The sequence below is a fragment of the Oryx dammah genome, unplaced genomic scaffold (assembly GCF_014754425.2).
Source record: "Oryx dammah isolate SB20612 unplaced genomic scaffold, SCBI_Odam_1.1 HiC_scaffold_11077, whole genome shotgun sequence".
Taxonomy (NCBI): domain Eukaryota; kingdom Metazoa; phylum Chordata; class Mammalia; order Artiodactyla; family Bovidae; genus Oryx; species Oryx dammah.
The window spans coordinates 7,061,809-7,080,982 of NW_024080471.1; the positions used below are offsets into that span (position 1 = coordinate 7,061,809).

The 19,174-nt window shown below is 47.4% G+C and overlaps 1 protein-coding gene across 2 annotated transcripts in view; it reads left to right on the forward strand.

Moving 5' to 3' along the window:
- The window catches only part of LOC120860493 (guanine nucleotide-binding protein G(I)/G(S)/G(O) subunit gamma-4), a 68,142-nt gene that overhangs the window by 24,192 nt on the left and 24,776 nt on the right, over window positions 1-19,174 (forward strand). The window contains exons 2-3 of one of the 2 annotated variants that reach the window (XM_040236310.1): window positions 8,543-8,784; window positions 11,318-11,426. In XM_040236310.1, coding sequence (XP_040092244.1) covers window positions 11,328-11,426 — 99 coding nt within the window. In that variant the 5' untranslated portion in view covers window positions 8,543-8,784; window positions 11,318-11,327. The remainder of the gene's footprint in view (window positions 1-8,542; window positions 8,785-11,317; window positions 11,427-19,174) is intronic. The other variant, XM_040236311.1, reaches the window with a different exon arrangement.

Sequence of the window (19,174 nt, forward strand, 5' to 3'; positions counted from 1 at the left end):
TTGTTCAGCCTCCATATGTTGGAATTTTTAATAGTTTTTCTCCTGTAATTGAGATCTAATCTTATTGCATTATGGTCAGAAAAGATGGTTGGAATGATTTCAATTTTTTTGAATTTATCAAGGCTATATTTATGGCCCAGAATGTGATCTATCCTGGAGAAGGTTCCGTGAGCACTTGAGAAAAAGGTGAAATTCATTGTTTTGGGGTGAAATGTCCTATAGATATCAATTAGGTCTAACTGGTCTATTGTATCATTTAAAGTTTGTGTTTCTTTGTTAATTTTCTGTTTAGTTGATCTGTCTATAGATGTGAGTGGGGTATTAAAGTCTCCCACTATTATTGTGTTATTGTTAATTTCCCCTTTCATACTTGTTAGCATTTGTCTTACATATTGTGGTGCTCCTATGTTGGGTGCATATATATTTATAATTGTTATATCTTCTTCTTGGATTGATCCTTTGATCATTATGTAGTGTCTTTCTTTGTCTCTTTTCACAGCCTTTGTTTTAAAGTCTATTTTATCTGATATGAGTATTGCTACTCCTGCTTTCTTTTGGTCTCTATTTGTGTGGAATATCTTTTTCCAACCCTTCACTTTCAGTCTGTATGTGTCCCTTGTTTTGAGGTGGGTCTCTTGTAGACAACATATATAGGGGTCTTGTTTTTGTTTCCATTCAGCCAGTCTTTGTCTTTTGGATGGGGCATTCAACCCATTTACATTTAAGGTAATTATTGATAAGTATGATCCCGTTGCCATTTACTTTACTGTTTTGGGTTTGGGTTTATACACCCTTTTTGTGTTTCCTGTCTAGAGAAGATCCTTCAGCAATTGTTGGAGAGCTGGTTTGGTGGTGCTGAATTCTCTCAGCTTTTGCTTGTCTGTAAAGCTTTTGATTTCTCCTTCATATTTGAATGAGATCCTTGCTGGGTACAGTAATCTGGGCTGTAGGTTATTTTCTTTCATCACTTTAAGTATGTCTTGCCATTCCCTCCTGGCCTGAAGAGTTTCTATTGAAAGATCAGCTGTTATCCTTATGGGAATCCCCTTGTGTGTTATTTGTTGTTTTTCCCTTGCTGCTTTTAATAGTTGTTCTTTGTGTTTGATCTTTGTTAATTTGATTAATATGTGTCTTGGGGTGTTTCGCCTTGGGTTTATCCTGTTTGGGACTCTCTGGGTTTCTTGGACTTGGGTGATTATTTCCTTCCCCATTTTAGGGAAGTTTTCAACTATTATCTCCACAAGTATTTTCTCATGGTCTTTCTTTTTGTCTTCTTCTGGGACTCCTATAATTCGAATGTTGGAGCATTTCATATTGTCCTGGGGGTCTCTGAGATTGTCCTTATTTCTTTAAATTCGTTTTTTTCCCCCCTCTCTGATTCATTTATTTTTACCATTCTATCTTCTATTTCACTAATCCTATCTTCTGCCTCTGTTATTCTACTATTTGTTGCCTCCAGAGTGTCCCTGATCTCATTTATTGCATTATTCATTTTATATTGACTCTTTTTTAAGAAAACATTTTCTAAGAAAACATTGGTATGATTTATGTCAAAGAATGTTTCATCTCTGTTCTCTTCTAGGAATTTTGTGGTGTCATGTCTTACATTTAAGTCTTTAAGCCATTTTGAGTTTATTTTTATTTATGATGTGAGGATGTTTTCTTGCTTCATTGATTTACATGCAGCTAACTTTTCCAACCCCACTTGCTGAAGGACTGTCTTTTCCCCATCATATATTCTTGGCTCCTTCATTAAAAATTAATATACTTTAGGTGTGTAAGTTCATTTCTGATCTCTCTATGCTGTTCCATTGGTCCATTTGTCTGTTTTTATGCCAATACCATGCTGTTTTGATTACTGTAGCTTTGTAATATTGCCTGAAGTCTGGGAGGATTATGCCTTCAACTTTGTTCTTTTTCCCTAGGATCACTTTGGCAATTCTGGGTCTTTTATGGTTCCATATAAATCTTAGGATTATTTGCCTTAGTTCTGTGAAAAATATCATGGATAATGTGATAGGGATCACATTAACTCTATAGATTGGGAAGTATGACCATTTTAACAATATTGACTCCTCCTCTTTCCATTTCTTTGAGTCATCTTCAGTTTCCTTTATTAATGTTGTGTCATTCTCAGCATTAAGTTAGTACTTTTGTCTCAAGACTCAAAAGTCTTTTCAAAGCCATGGTGTTTCCCTTGCGCAGTCTACAGACTTCTACTGAAACACTTAGCTGGTGCCCCAGCAGTAAAGAGTCTGCCAGCAACGCAGGAGAGCACCTGCCAATACAGGAGGTGTGCAGTCGATCCCTGAGTTGGGAAGATTCCCTGGAGAAGAAAATGGTAACCCGCTCCAGTATTCTTGCCTGGAGAAGCCCATGGACAGAGGAGCCTGGTGGGCTGTATTCCATGGGATCACAAGAGTTGGACACGACTTAGTGACTAAACCAGCACCATTGGTTAGCGAGATGCAAAGCTGCTGTGACAGAGAGCCCCAGAAAGACAGTGATGTAAAATGCATAGAACTATTTCTCTCCATCACCTCCAAGGCCAGAGGTGAGCAGCCCAGCTGGATGGGGCAGCTGAGCTGTAAGTGCATGTCAGAGACACAGGCTCCTTATAATCTGCTTCCCACTCCTGCCTTGGGACTGTAGTCCTCAGTCTCTCCTGAGCACCTCAACCCCCTGAAGGGCTGGTTAAACAGCTTTCCACTCCCATTCAGCAGGTCTGAGTAGGGCTTGAGAATTTGCATTTCTGACAAGCTCCCAGGTGATCCTAAGGCTGTTGGTCCAGGGATCCTGCTTGGGGAACCACTGCCCAGGGGCCTGTCTTTGCCTGCCCTGGCTGATTGCCGACACATCCGTGGTCCAGATTATGGAGTGGGGAAGGTGTGTGGAGGCACACACGCACACTCACACACACGCACGTAGTGTTCTAAGGCCCAGGAGGGAAGTGGCACCCTGTATTTCCACTCATTTTCCACTGATGAGAAGACTCACAAAGCCACACCTACCTGCTGGGGAAGCTGGAGAAAGTCAAGTTCGTGGCCATGTCACTGAAAATGATCAACAAACAATCTATAATAGGAATAGAAAAGAATTCTACTGAAGATATAGTTCAGAAGACAGCCTCTCAAGGTATTCAGCACAGTTTTATATGTTGTCAGAACAAAGAACATTAAACAAGTTAGGGATGCTGCTGCTGCCGCTACTAAGTCGCTTCAGTCGTGTCCAACTCTGTGCGACCCCATAGACGGCAGCCCAGCAGGCTCCTCTGTCCCTGAAATTCTCCAGGCAAGAACACTGGAGTGGGTTGCCATTTCCTTCTCCAATGCATGAAAGTGAAAAGTGAAAGTGAAGTCGCTCAGTCATGTCTGACTCCTAGCGACCCCATGGACTGCAGCCTACCAGGCCCCTCCATCCCTGGGATTTTCCAGGCAAGAGTGCTGGAGTGGGGTGCCATTGCCTTCTCTGAAGTTAGGGATACATTCCTTCAAACTTTAAAAAACAAATAGACCAGCACATACACAGCAAGGCAGCATGACCTTGGCACCTGGGAAGGGAGTCTTTGTTATCAAAGGAGTCCCAGCCTTAATGTCCCAAGTAGAGGGGCATTTAATCTTTATTTTTCACATGGTCAGTGTGCCCTTTTCTTTAGTAATTAAAGCAGATGTTTGGGGTCTTCCGTGGAAGTCCACTGGTTAAGACTCCAAGCTTCCAATACAGGGGGCACAGGTTTGATCCCAGGTCAGGGAACTAAGATCCTCCATGCCACATGGCACGGCCTAAAATTAATAAAATAAAAATAACAAAATGCAATGAAAAAAATAAAGGGGCTGGAAAATGCAAGAGGATACTTAAACATTTGGGGGAAGAAATTTTTTTAAAGCCACTGTACAATGTAGGTTTGATCAGCCACAAACAGGCTATTTTAGCTAGTCTAAAATTCAAGTCATGCATGTATGAAAGCCAGAATGACCTCCCCATACCTCAGTATGTGAGCATCTGTTTTATCAGCCACAATTATTATGAGAAAAGGGGAGAGTGGATTCTGTTGGATGCTCGTGTACACCTATGACCCTACAGCCCTGCCTTAGTTATTCTCCTCCAGCCCCTGAGCTCTCTCTGGGGACAGGCAAGCCTTGTGCCCCCTGGCCTCATAGTCTTTCACAGAAACCCACACATATGCTCCAGTCCACATCAAGTCTTCTGGTTCTACATCCACTTAGAAACACATGCTGCCATGTGTAAGAAGACATCCATCAACCCGATGCTTGGAACCACGTGTGACACCCCCCCCCCACCCCACAGAGACCGTGACTCTTGTTCCTCAAGGCCCAGCATTGCCGTCAGCAAATGCATGTGATTGCAGTTACCCTGCTTCACATCCAGGAGCTAAATTAGCTCCATTTAGGATCTGAAACAACAGTAGCCATGGATAATTAACATCACTGCTCTGAAGCCTGGATTTGCTCTTGTCCAGGCAAGAGTTATGTCCATGTGGACCTGGGTTGTGTTGGCTCTGGGAACCCAGGCATCCATGTACCTCTGTGCACCAGGGCCTCCTCCCAACCCATGGCCACCTGGTAGATCTTCCCAGGCCCCTACAGTGAGACCACAGCATTTTATTTAGGGATGAGTATATTTTCTTCAGGAGGAAAAAAAAAGCTTTGAAAAACATCATGGTAACATTTAGTGCTATTAAAAAGCAGTGTTTTTCACCATAAAATAGATGCTAGTGGGAAGCTGCTGTATAGTATAAGGAGCTCAACTCGGTGCTCTGTGATGACCTAGAGGGGTGGGATGGTCGGGTGGGAGGGAGGTCCAAGAGGGAGGGGATACATGTATATGTACAGCTGAGTCACATGTTGTACAGCAGAAAGTAACACAACACTGTAAGCTGTTATCCTCCAATTAAAGAAAAAGAGCATGTTTCAGCAACCAGATCAAGGAAGCCAGTGAGGAGCTAGGTTCCTGGGCATACCAACACCTGTCCGCCTTTGAAAAGCTGCGGTGACCCTATAGCCCCTCAAGGGACCAGAGCAGCTGGTGGGCTGACATCTGAAAGACGCTCCAAGCATCAGAGGGAAGACACTGTGTGCAAATGCCAAGTGGATGAAATCAATACAGCTTTTTCCTGATGTGTGGTCTCATAAAGTGTCACCAGAATTAATCGTCTGAAAGAGGAATCCCCAAAGCTGGAAGGGACTATGGCTCACATTGAGGGTCAGGAGAGCAGTGACCACCCCCCCCCCTCCACCTTCACTACCAACTCAGGTGTCTTGGGGAAAGTCTCGTTGTCTTGGGCTCAAGATCTAGTCCAATGGAGGACTTCTCCACCTACAAGGTACATGTGAATGACTCCGGTTAATATGGATTCCATGCAGGCCTGGGTGGGGCTGAGATCCTACGCCCAGCCCCCCAGCCCCCAGGGCTGCTGCTGTGGGTCCCTCCCTGCCCTGCTGATGGAGTGTGTGGCTTGAGAGGACTAGCTGGGACCCCACGTGACTCAGATGCACAGCAAAGCTTGAGAGCCAGTGGACTCGTGCCTTGCTTGGAAGGCTTAGGATGTCAGGATCTCTCTGCAGAGCAGAGAGGGAAGTGGAGGTCCGGGTCACTGAGGTGGGACCGGCTCCACGAGAAAACATCCCTGGTCATGGAAGTCTTAGGTATGGCCATTATCTGGCTCCTCATCTGGAGGGTGTCTAGGACATGTCTGTCCGTCTGGCTGGCCCTTTAGAAGATTATTGTGGGAGTGGGGATTCCTGATGGAAAACCTGCTGGACCCTCCTTGGCTTTTCTAGTTAGGACCCCGCTGGGCCCTCACAGTTTGCTGATCCTGTGACACTTGGAAAACCAGTAACTCGAAAACAGACGCTGAAGTGGGTCTTGAGAGGACTGTTAGCAAAGTGAAAAAAACAAGGAAATAGGCCAAAAAGAATTTTCTTTTTTCAAATTTATTAATATTTACAATGTTGTGTTGATTTCTGCTATACAGCAAAGTGATTCAGATATATATATGTTCTTTTTCAAATTCTTTTCCACTGTGGTTTATCTTGGGATATTGATTATCGTTTCCTGTTTTGTACAGTAGGACCTTGTTGTTTATCCATTCTATATGTAATAATTCACATCCGTTAATCCCAAACTCCCAGCCCATCCCTCCCTACTCCCCTCAGCAGCCACAAGACTGTCCTCTATGTCTGTGAGTCAGTTCGTTTCGTATATTTTATGCATATTTGTTTTGTATATTTTACACAAATATAAGTTCATTTGTGTTATAGTTTAGATTCCACATATATCTGGTATCAGTAAACTCTTTCTGACTTAGTTAACTTAGTACAATAATCTTTGGGTTCGTTCATGTTGCTGTAAATGGCATTATCTCGTTCTTTTTAATGGCTGAGTAATATTCCATTGTATGTATGAACCACATCTTCTTTATCCAATCCTCTGTTGATGCACATTTGCATCATTTCCATGTCTTAGCTGTTGTAAATAGCACTTCTGTGAACACTGGGGTGCATGTATCTTTTCAAATTACAGCCCCCAGAGGGTTTTCTAACAGCAGAGAATGAGAAAACAAAACAGGAAAGGAGATGAGAATAAGACTCCATAAAAGCCTAACAGCTTTTGGGGATGGGAAATGTCTAGACGTAACAAATTACTGTGACAGGAAGAAACAATCACCTTGGAAACAGAAGGCATTGGTGTCTGTGAAGCCGTACAACTGGCCAAACACCTCAAACCAAAACACATTTGGAGGCCCCTCTAGCCTGGGGAATAAACAGCATGTGAGTCTAGTCTGGCTTTGTTTCTGGGATTTCCTTTAGGATCTCTGATGAAAGTCAAAGAGGAGAGTGAAAAAGCTGGCTGAAAATTCATCATTAAACAAACCAAGATCATGGCATCTGGTCCCATCACTTCATGGCAAATAGATGGGGAAACAGTGGAAACAGTGAGAGACTTTATTTTCTTGGGTTCCAAAATCACTGCAGATGGTGAGTGCAGCCATGAAATTAAAAGACTCTTGCTCCTTGGAAGAAAAGCTATGAACAACCTAGACAGCATATTAAAAAGCAGAAACATTACTTTGCCAACAAATGTCTATATAGTCAAAGCTATGGTTTTTCCACTAGTTAAGTATGGATGTGAGAGTTGGATCATAAAGCTGAGCACTGAAGAATTGATGCTTTTGAGCTGTGGTGTTGGAGAAGACTCTTGAGAGTCCCTTGGACAGAAAGAAGATCAAACCAGTCAATCCTAAAGGAAATCAGTCCTGAATAGTCATTGGAAGGACTGATGCTGAAGCTCTAATACTTTGGCCACCTGATGCGAAGAACTGACTCATTGGAAAGACATTGATGCTGGGAAAGATTGACTGCAGAAGGAGAAGGGGACGACAGAGGATGAGATGTTTGAATGGCATCACCGACTTGATCAACATGAGTTTGAGCAAGCTCCAGAAGTTAGTGATGGACAGGAAGCCTGGCCTGCTGCAGTCCATGGGGTCCCAAAGAGTCAGACACGACTGAGCGACTGAACTAAACTGAAAGGAAATCAACCCTGAATATTCATTGGAAGAACTGATGCCGAAGCTCCAGTACTTTGGCCACCTGATGATGTGAAGAGCCAACTCACTAGAAAAGACCCTGATGCTGAGAAAGATTGAGGGCAGGAGGAGAAGGGGGCGACAGAGAATGAGATGGTTGGATGATATCACCTACTCGATGGACATGAGTTTGAGCAAGCTCTGGGAGATGGTGAAGGACAGGGAAGCCTGGCGTGCTGCAGCCCATGTGGTCACAAAGAGTCAGAGAGGACTGAGAAACAACAGCCCTGGGATCCCAGGAGATGGGTGCTGCAGGGGAGGGTGCTGGGAGTTCCGGGGGAGGGAGTTCCATTGTTCCAGAGTTGTCCTTTCTGGAGGAGGGAGTATGTGCTAGTCACTCAGTCATGTCCGACTCTTTGTGACCCCATGAACTGTGCCCGACAGGTTCCTCTGTCCATGCGGATTCTCCAGGCAAGAATACTGGAGTGGGAAGCCATTCCCTTCTCCAGAGGATCTTCCTGACCCAGGGATCAAGCCCGAGTCTCCTGCAGAAAGGCTTTTTGCCATCTGAGCCACCATGGGAAGCCCCAGAGGAGGGAAGTGAAGGGAATTTGCTCAGTGGTGTACAACTCTTTGCAAGCCCATTGACTATAGCTTACCAGGTGCCTTCATCCATGAATTTTCCAGGCAACAGTACTGGAGTGGATAGCCATCTCCTTCTCCAGAAGATCTTCCCAACCCAGGGATTGAACCCAGGTCTCCCGCATTGTAGACAGATGCTTTACCATCTGAGCCACCAGGGAAGCCAATTTTCTCCATCTTCACATTTTTCTACAATGGGCATGTTGTTTCAGAATTTAAGAAAATATAAACTGTTTCTGTTTGGCAGAGGTCTGACAATGAGTGGGGGTGGGGGAGGCCCCTGGTGCTCTTTGGCCTCCGGACGTTCCCTGTGCTCTTTGTCAGCTTGGGGGCTTCTCTTCCCGCCTTTAGCTCACCATCTCCCCTGTGGCCTGCTCCAGGAGAGACAGCTGCTGGCCGCGAGGACAGGACTTCGAGGGACGGGCTGTCTGGGGATCGGCTGGCTCCTGCCGCATTGGTGACCCATCTCTGGTTGTGCTTCCAGGTGAGCGCACAGCAGGGCCCTGACGCAGCCTCTCGTCTGTCGACTGTCAGCTGCTCCTGCCGCCAGCTGGTCGCTGGCCCAGGCCTGTCACTGTGCCATCTCTCCGCAGGTGAGGAGGACGTGAGGGGCCCTGTCCAAGAACAGGTTCTCTGGAGGGCGGGGGTCGCTGCTGGCAGTGCACATGTGGGCCTGGGGTGAGACTGGCTGTCGGGACCCTCGGTGTGTGGCCGGGTCCTCACGCCATCACTGCATCCTCAGCCCCAATGTAAGGCCTTATGAAGGCTGTTTCACCCCTCATTTCACATTATCCCTCATGTGAGTGGGTGATGGGGAAACAGCAGGAGATACAAGCCATCTCCATGGGTTGCTGGCCTTGGCTTGGAAATCAAGCTGTGTCCTTCCCCACCTAGGAACAGAGAGATTACTCTGGCTAGCATCCTTGGCCAGCTACTTGCTGTGACAAAGGGGATGGAGGGGGGTCAACCACCACCACCGCCCCCCCCGACCCCAGTATAAGCTCCTCAATCCCTTCAGGCCAAAGGCAATAGCTGTCCTTCAGAGATTTCCCGGAGAGACAGACTGCAGAGCTCTGCCAGCCAACACTTCACAAGGGTCTGTGGAGATAAGGCATGTTAGGGAGGATGGCTGAAAAGGCACGATGACATCCACTCATCCAGAAACTAAAGACTGTCCTGAGTCAGGTCAGATCAGCAGCAGTGGGGACTGAAGCATCATGCGCTGCCCTGCCCCCGACTCTGAGTTTACCAGATTACACACCACAAAGTGTGGCCGTCAGAACCTCCCCAGGCAAGCTGTCTGTGTGAGTGTATCCATGTGCCCGAGGGGAAAGATGCCTGACCACACACACTCAAACACATCGTCACATTCGTACACCTGTGTGCATACTCACCCCCCAACCCATACATCTTTATACCCTCACACCCACACCCCACTCACCTGCACACACACACACACCCTCACCTGCACACACTCACACACATCCTCATACCCAGACACGCACACACAGTAAGAGCCCCCTCCTCCTTCTCTGCCCTCCCCCGCCTCTTCGTTTCTTCACTCCTGCGGATCCTGGCCTCAGCTTCCTCTAACCAGCCCCCTGGGTCCCCGCCACCCCCAAGTCCCCTAACTTCTGAAAGCGCCCAGCTGGTGATAAGGAAAGAGAAAGATGGATTCAGAAATGGGGCAGGAGGATCAGGGCCTGAAGGCAATGATTTCAGGGTCCTTTTCCCCTGGTCAGTTGGGCTGGGGAGGCTTGGAACCGGCCTGCAGCTTCTCCCTCCTTTTGTGGTGGACACAAGGATGTATAAACACCACACCCACACGGGGACCGCCGCACACACAGGCCGGCAGAGTATGCCTGTCAGGCACGTGGGCGCAGGCAAGGACACAGCCCCAAACACACATGCAGAAATGCACACACATCTCTGTAGAGTGGGGGGTCCGCAGCTGCTCCCCCAGTTTCAAAACCCCCAACTCCTCTTGCTTCTCCTTCTCTTCTTGTTGAATAAAAGTTTGCAACCAAGAGAGGAACACACCCCTGTTAACTCTGACTTCGGTGGCTGCCACGTATCACAACAGGCAAGTTTTATTTTTCAAACATTGTCTGGGAATAAACGAAGTTGACGTCAGGCCTCATCTGGGCCAGAAAGTCATTGCTTGAATGAGGAAACCCAGAGTGTGGTCTGCACACCCCGGGACCAGCCCAGCCCCCTCACACCTCCTTGCGCACTATACAAAACCACCGTTGCCTGCGAGACCCACCCCCAGCTCTCAGGCCTGACCACGTAGGTCTCCAGGGAGTTTCTCACTAAACGGGGTAACAGTAACCTGTGGCGTGTGCTTTCCTGCAAAACAGTTAGCATCACAGGCGTCTTCCGTACTTGGGATAGGGGATGGAGGTGTGTGTGTGTTATTTAAAAACAATGTACACTTTTTGGAATAATAGCAAATTAAAATGAATGATAAAGCAAGCTCTTGCAGGGGAAACTTGTGCTTTGCACTATAAACAGCTAGGGGGCGCTCTGTGAGAGGAAAGAGCCCTGAGCGAAGCGTCAGCGCTTTGCGTTTGGGTCCTAGACCAACAGGTCTTGGCTGTGGGAAGAAGCTCTTGGCTTCATTTCTCTGCGATTTGATCTTTCTTGATGTGCAAAACGAAACTCAGACTGTTTTGCCAACTTGTAGAGATGCTTGAGGAATGAGTGAACGAATGTGTATGACTGGTGGACTTCCCTGGTGGTCTGGTGGTTAAGACTGCGCTTCTGCTGCAGGGGGCACGGGTTCAGTCCCTGGTCAGCGAACTAAGATCCCACATGCCACGCAGCCAAAAAAACAAATGTGCATGAAGATGATTTATTATAACAAATCACTGAACAGATGTCAGTGTATTCCTTATGGCAGTGGGGTGTAAGGATAGGAGGAAGACATGGGCCTCTGTTGTCAGGCTTTCTCAGCCCCGTCTTGCTCCCATCACTCAGGTGATCCTCTGATCCCAGGAGGGTCTGCTCCCGTGGCTCCCCAACCCGGACAGAGAAGCTGCAGAGGATGGGAGGGGGAGAAAGTTGAGGGGGGCTCTGCTTTCAGACAAGCAATGCTTCCAACCTCCTTAGCTTTGGTTGTTCCAGGGGCAGCAGAATGAAAGAAGGCATGTCCAATAACAGCACCACCAGCATCTCCCAAGCCCGGAAAGCTGTGGAGCAGCTGAAGATGGAAGCCTGCATGGACAGGGTGAAGGTAAGCGTCACAGGCCCGCCTGCCCTCTGACCAGCACTCCACTCACAGCAGTCCCCCCGTGTCCAAAGCAGCCATGTGAGAGTGAACACGTCACCCCGTAGAGCATCCAGCCAACACTGGCAGCTGTAACATTTACAGACGAGCGTTTGCTCCAGAGTTCCAAGCATGCCTGAGGAACCAAGGGATGCAAAATACACAGTGTGCGTGAATTCCATAAGGAGTCGCCTAAAATAGACCCGTGTTCATCTCGGCTCTCTTTAACTCAGTTGTCATGCCCGTAAGCAAGAGAGGGAGTTGAACCATGCAATCCATCATAGTTTTCCTGCCTGGTCCAGTGACTCGGAGATGAGACAACATCAGGTATTTTGACAGGGGTGCTGGGGTAAGTGCTGCCTCGAATCATGTCTGCATTTGTCAGCTGCTCCTTGGGGGAAAGGGAAGGAGGGTACCAGCCTCCTCCCACCCTGTTCTCTTCACTGAAGAGTGAAGATGTCTTCACGCTGGGGGAACAAAGCCAGCTCTTCCCCAGATGCCACTTCAAAGGGAGCAGGAGGCCAGGCGGAGCGAGTAGCCCTGAGATGCAGCTTAGTTAGGTTCATTGACTCGAATGGAGCTGGAAGTGCATCGGGCATCTCACAGCAGAAAACACCAGTCTGTTGTGTCTGTGCCCTGTGGGGACATAAAACCAGAGCTCTCACCCAAACGGGACAGAATCCGTGGGCCAGCGGGTGACTCCTAATGCCCTCTGTTGGTGGAGCAAGCAGTCCCTCCCCGAGGCTCCCACTGCCCAGAGCTATGACCAGATAACACCAGCTCCATCAGTCGGCCTCCATCCATCCCCCTCCCCAAGGAGCTTCGGGTACCAGCTATCCAAGGAGGCAGCAACATGCCCAGTAAGTGACACGATGTATACGAAGCTAGAAGGGAATGCAGGATGATACACAATGGTCCAAGTGGACTGGCTGTATCTGCACATACTGATACTAGCTACAAATAAAACATCTTTAACCCCTGGGCTAGAGGAGGGAGCAAGAAAAGAAACAGTTCTAAAAGAGGAGGAGCCCAGTGGTGTAGAAATGGGTCTAAGGATGAGCGTTGCAGGCACTAGTGGTTTAAAGGCAGGACAGACTTTTGCTGAGAGGACAAGGATGCGAGGGGATGCACTCGTTGGACAGGGATCCCTGAGCACCCCTTGGCACGGCCCTGGGCTGGAAAAACAAATGGAATGTTCCCATCACGTTGCTCAGAGAAGACTTCCTGGAGCCATGAGCTGGGGGTTGGTTGCGAAGTGACATGGGGGCGGAGGGAAAGCTAGTATGAGCTGACCGAGGGAGGGCAGCTGTGTGCACAGCAACAGGTCATGAAAACAGCTGGTGCGCAGCTGGAGCCGTGGGATGACCTAACCACAGTCAGTAACGTTGCCAGAGGCCAGGGGGCAGCAGAAGCCACTGCCATGGAGGGGAGTTCTGTTTTGTCGAGGAAGACGCTCTCCATGGAACAGGTCCTCTCTCGCGACCATCAGCGCCCCAGGAGTCACAGTGGAGTACACGTCCCCATGCGGAAGGGCTCTTCAGGAGTCCCTGCAGGGTATGTCAGTCTCCCAGAGAAGGAGCGGAGGTCCCAGGGCCGCTCAGAGTCCAGTGTGCTACTCGGGTGGTGTCACGGGCCGGGCGGTCCCGTTCTTGCAGTTCTGGGTTGTGGAACGGCAGCTCCTTGACCTCTTGAGAGGCCTCCCGGGGCCCCTACAGCCTCTGTGGCGATTACAGGGCCCATGACAGGTCTGGTTCTGAGCTGGCAGAGTTTGATCCCTGCAGAGATGATCCGGGGCTGCCTGAGGGCAGAGGTGGCCCCCGGAGCCGCATCCCAGCCAGAGCTGTGCAGGCGCGTGTGGTGTCTTTGTTTGTGCTCACACAACCTCAAACGTTAAGATTTTAAAATCGTGATTAGATACACATAACATAGTTTGCCATTTTTACCATTTTTAAGTGTGTAATTCAATAACATTATGTACATCCACAACATCAAGGGGTCATCCGTTTCTAGAACTTTCTCCTTATCCCAAACAGAAACTCCACCCATTAAACCCTCACTCCCCGTCCCCTGCCTCCACAGCCCCTGGAAACCTCTCTTCTACTTTATGCCTCTATGAATTTGGCTATTCAGGGTACTTCATTCCTACAAGTGGAATCATACAGTATTTGTCTGTATTTTGTGTATGGCCTATTTCACTTGGCATCTGCCTTCAAGTCTTGTCCAGTGTAGCCTGTGTCTGAATTTCATTCCTTTGTAAGGGTGAATAGTATTTCATTGCGTGTATCTGCCATATTTTATTTACCTATTCGTGTGTTGATGGACATTCGAGTTGTTTCCACCTGTTGTCTTTTGTCAGTAATGCTGCTGTGAACGTGGAATGCATTTGGGTCAGTGCTTTCCATTCTTTTCTGTATATAGCCAGAAGTGGCATTGCTGGGTCATAGTAATTCTATGTTCAACTTTTTCAGGAACCACGATGTTGGTTTCCATGATAGCCATACCTTTTTATATCTACCTCAACCTCACTCCTGGGTCAGGAAGACTCCCCTGGAGAAAGGAATGGATACCCACTCCAGTTTTCTTGCCTGGAGAATTCCACGGACAGACTGGCCTGGTGAGCTGTAGTCCATAGGGTCACGAAGAGTCGGACATGACTGCGTGACTAACACTTTTCACTTTCATCCCCAGCAACGCACGGGGGATCCAGTTGCTCCACATCTTCACCAACACTTACTTTCCTTTTTAAAAATAATAGCCATTCTAATGAGTGTTAAGCTCACACTGGATTTTTAAGCACTAGACACCCCTTGGTTCAGGGCACAGGAGGGCTTTGGGGAAGAATCCACTTGATGCAACTTGGGGGGAAAAAAGATGTATATTGATATCAAGTAGCCAGACGACAAACAGAATGTGGAAAGAGGATCTGTCGAGGATACCCCAAATCGACCATGATAAGCGCCTTGTTGTTGTTCAGTCCCTATGTCCGACTTTTTGCAACTGTGTGGACTGTAGCCCGCCAGGCTCCTCTGTCCATGAGATTTTCCAGGCAAGAATACTGGAGTGAGTTGCCATTTTGTTCTCTGGGGATCTTCCCCATCCGGGGACTGAGCCTACATCTCCTGCATTAGGGAGGCAGATTCTTTACCACTAAGCCAGCAGGGAAGCCAATAGGTGCCTTGGGGAGGGAGGAAATTGGAAGAGTGTCACCAGGAAAAAGAAGTGGCCTCTCTAGGGTGGGTGAGAGTTCATCACAGAGAAATGAAGAAGGAAAAAAGGATCCTGGGGGTAAATGACAGAGGGAAGCTGTGTGGGAGGAGGAGAGGAGCAGTTCCTAGAACTCTCTGACCTCATACAGTGAGGGGAACACCAGGCGTTCCCCTGTGTGCCATGCCAGCCACGGAGCCCAGAGAGACGGATGAACAAGTGGAGACAGCTGGAGGCCCTGTGGGAACAGTAATCGCAATGATGAGTCCCACAGAGCCAGCTCTGGGTAGAAGCGCACAGAGGGCAGCCGGGAAGGACACACGTTGGGTGGGAAACCAGGGACGAGCCCTGTGGCTCACACGGTGTGTTGCCAACTGCAGAACCCGCCTCCAGGCGTCATAGTTTTCTCTGCTTGGAAGAGTATCTCGTGGGAAAGGAAGGAAAGGATGATATTTACAGCTCAGGGCAGTAAAGGAGAGTGAAGGGGAAGAATACTGCATTATGTAGCTATTTGGGTTGCCAAGGTAGGAAAAAGTATCAGTGTGAACTCAAGAGAGGTTTGGGCAGTTCGTGGAGGTAAAAGGTAGAAACATCCACTGTGATCTTCAGGTCCTGTCTGTCTCCGCAGACATTATCTGCACAAAAGCCCTGGTGCAGTAGACTGAAGGAGACTTCACTGCAGATTTTGTAGGACATAGAACGAAGAATTCACCATGTAGCCCCCAGCCATCCCGCAAACCCCACATGTTACAGAGACCCTCCCCACACTCACTCTCAACATCCTTCTTAAACCTCCCTACTCTTACCAAATCAGATCCAGCTGATCACCACTCAAAACTCAATACTGGAGAGAGAGACAAATGTTGGTAGGAAAACATTGCTTTTATCAGAATGCTGGCAGTCTGGGGAGATGGTGGACTTGGTGTCACCTAGAAACCACCTCTGAGGATTCTGCTAGGCCATGGAAGTTTTTAAAGGGGAACACGGGATGTAATCTTGGTGGAGCCTTGAGATGGGGGATCAGAGCCGTCCCCCGCTGCGTGCAGGCTTGTGTGCAGGCCTCTTGATTCCTTGTGATTTTCCCTGAGATATTGTCTTGTTGACACACTTTGTTCTGGAGATTCCTGAAGGGGAGGCTAGGGAAGAGATTTGGTCACCTGTGTGTTACTTATGTTTCATTTCTATTATACTTCTTTGACCTACGGAGAGAACCCACAAGTTAGGCAAGATATTGTGTGATGAAAAGATTTGAAAGCTGTGCCAGGGCCCAAGATGAGTGGAGCATGGGGGTGCCTCGTTTAAGATTAATGATAAGACAAAGGGGCCCCCTGGAGATAGCTCTTTCTTGCCAAAAGCAACTTACACTACCTTCATTCCTTTAATGTTTATTGACTGCCTCCCCCGACTCAGCCGTCTCGCCCAGCATTCAGGTGACTCTTCTCCATCCCGCCTCCAAGCTCACCAGACCATTTCCCAACAAAGCTGAGTGTTCCACTTTGAGAACCTGTATCAGCTGCTTTGACGTATACATACCACTGCATATAAAATAGGAAACGAGGGACCTCCCTGGCGCGGCCCAGTGGCTAAGACTCCGTGCTTCCAATGCAGTGGGCATGGGTTTGATCCCTGGCTGGGGAACTAAGATCCCACATGCCCTGAGGCACAGCCAAAACAAAAGAAAGTGCCTAGCAGATAGTAACCACTTGAAAATATTTTTTAAAAAGATAGATAATTAACAAGGACCTACGGTATAGTATAGGGAACTCTTTTCAGTACTCTGTAATGACCCATATGGGAAAAAGAATCTTAAAAAGAGTGGACATATGTGTCTATACAGCTGATTCACTTTGCTGTACTGCTGCTGCTGCTGCTAAGTCACTTCAGTCATGTCCGACTCTGTGTGACCCCATAGACGGGGCAGCCCACCAGGCTCCCCCGTCCCTGGGATTCTCCAGGCAAGAACACTGGAGTGGGTTGCCATTTCCTTCTCCAATGCATGAAAGTGAAAAGTGAAAGTGAAGTCACTCAGTCGTGTCCGACTCTTCGCGACCCCATAAACTGCAGCCCACCAGGCTCCTCCGTCCATAGGATTCTCCAGGCAAGAACACTGTGGGTTGCCATGCCCTTCTCCAGAGGATCTTCATGACCCAGGGATTGTACCCAGGTCTCCTGCATTGCAGGCAGATTTATACTGTCTGAGCCACCTATACTCCAATAAAGTTTTTAAAATAATAATTTTTTAAAAAATCCATATGTACTTCATTGTAAGTACAGGGAAGATTCAACATGTATGGCTTTCCCCAAAACAGAAAGCTTAGAAAATAGCACTCAGGATTCTAACAAAAATGAAGAGCATGTAAAGACGACTTGGAAAATGTTCTGGTCCCTTGGAAAAGAACACCCATAACCTGATTCTTACTTTCACCCATTGGAGGCTCAAGCAATATAAAACTCTATTGGGAAAGCATATACATGGCATGGATCATCAAATAGGGAAAATTTGTTGAGAAATGAAGGCAGATATGAGCTAAGCAAAGTAGAAGAGGCTTATGTGAAGAAAATGGTCTCCAGAGCCAACCTGTCCAGCCCGAGGTAAGACTTCAGCTCCAGAGAAGTCGTCGTCCCTGGAGGAGGCACAGAGGCCCTGAGCAGGCCAGGCCCCAGGCCCCAGGAAGGCTGCTGGGAGCTCCTGCTCCACTGGGCACCGCTCAGGGTGCCCTGACTCTCCTGCCACTGGGCCAACCCCATGGACTATCCTGGCAGACCCTGGGGAAGGATGGGCACCCTCAGTGAACTAGTAGCTCTCAGCCAGGGATCAGGAAGCTGACATTTGCCAAGCAATGCTAGGCCCAGCTCTCTCACACACCTTTAGTAGATAAACAGCTATGTTTGTGCTCACATCACCCAGAAGGGTTGCCTTTAGGCTGACATTAATTTTGTCAACCTAAGCTTGATTTGCTGATTGTTGACAGATCACCCTGTTCCGCATCGGCCTCCTTTCTTTTTCTGATTTTATTTGTTTATTGTTGGCTGTGCTGGGTCTTCGTTGCTGCGTGCAGACCTTCCCTGGTTGCAATGAGCGGGAGCTGCTCTTCCTTGTGGGGCGTGGGCTTCTCATTGTGGGGGCTTCTCATTGTGGGGGCTTCTCTGGTTGTGGAGGCTTCTCTGGTTGTGGAGCACGGGCTTAGTTGCCCCATGGCTTGTGGGATCTTCCCAGACCAGGAATCGAACCTGTGTCCCCTGCTTTGACAGGCAGATTCTTAACCACCTGACCACCAGGCAAGTCCCCATCAGCTGCCCTTCTAGAGACTACTGAAAAAAGTAGGGCAGGTCAAGAAGAGTGGCAGGTGGTGAGTGGGCTAAAAAGCTACCCAAAGTCATGGCAGCAGTAGTGAAACTGGTGCTGAAAGTACTGACATGAAAAAAGAGGGATTCTATCGCGAGAAATAACGGCAAGTGCTCACAATCCTTCTCCATCACAGGTATGAAAAGTTTGGTGAAAACAGTTTGGAAAAGGGGAATAGCTTTAGAGAAAGATTATTCCCATTTACTTTTGGTCTTGGAGATTTTCTTGTTTGATGGTTAAAGGAAAAGCAGGTACATGATCAAAAAACACTTTAGTTAGGAAATACAAAGACCCCAAAACTGAATTTATGGGTGTTCAAGATAGAGGTTATATATGCCGTGCTTATTCCGTTTAGAACTTTTCTGCAAACCATAAATGAGTGATAGAGAATTAGACACACCCTGAAGCATACTTAAGGCTCCTCAAGGAGAAAGGGAGCAATTGAAATGAGAATGTGAGAAAGTGGGCATCTGTATCTAGGGGCATTAAATCTTACTTTGAAAATAATGCAATTTTTCTGTTCCTGCAAATAACACTTATTTTAGAAAATTTGGAAAATATAGAAAAGTATAAAGAAAATTTAAACTATAGCCTCTGTATTTTCCTGTTTTTCCATCTAGCTGTTAACTTATAAACTATACCTAGTTTTCTTATAAAATTGTGGTTATCATGTACATTTTGTTGACAAAAGTTCAATTAACAATCAAGAAAAAAGGAAGCTTTATTTGAGCCAACTGAGGCTGATAACCTAGGAGACAGACTCTCAGAAGCTCTGAGCACTATTCTACCCATTAAAAGTAGAAGATACAGTCACATGCATTTTCAAGAGAAAAGATCGTACCTCAAAATGACACATTGATATGTTACATAGTGTTAACTAAGGTTAGAGAGTCCAGGTAAACAGGTAGAAAGGGAGCAGCAAGTCACCATGATCCCCTACAGCATTGGAAAAGGACACTGTTCTTTTAAGAAGTTATATTGCTGGCATCAGAAGAAAGGGGGGAGAAATGCTCTTTACAGTTGAGCAAGCATTCCCATCTTTGAGGTGCTCTGGTTAATGTTTAACGCAAACGCACACTGCACATTAGGGAGGAGGCCCAGAGAGAGAGGATTTTGTGTTTGATTTATCTTGCCTTAAAATGTAAAATTTAGTTCATCAATTTAT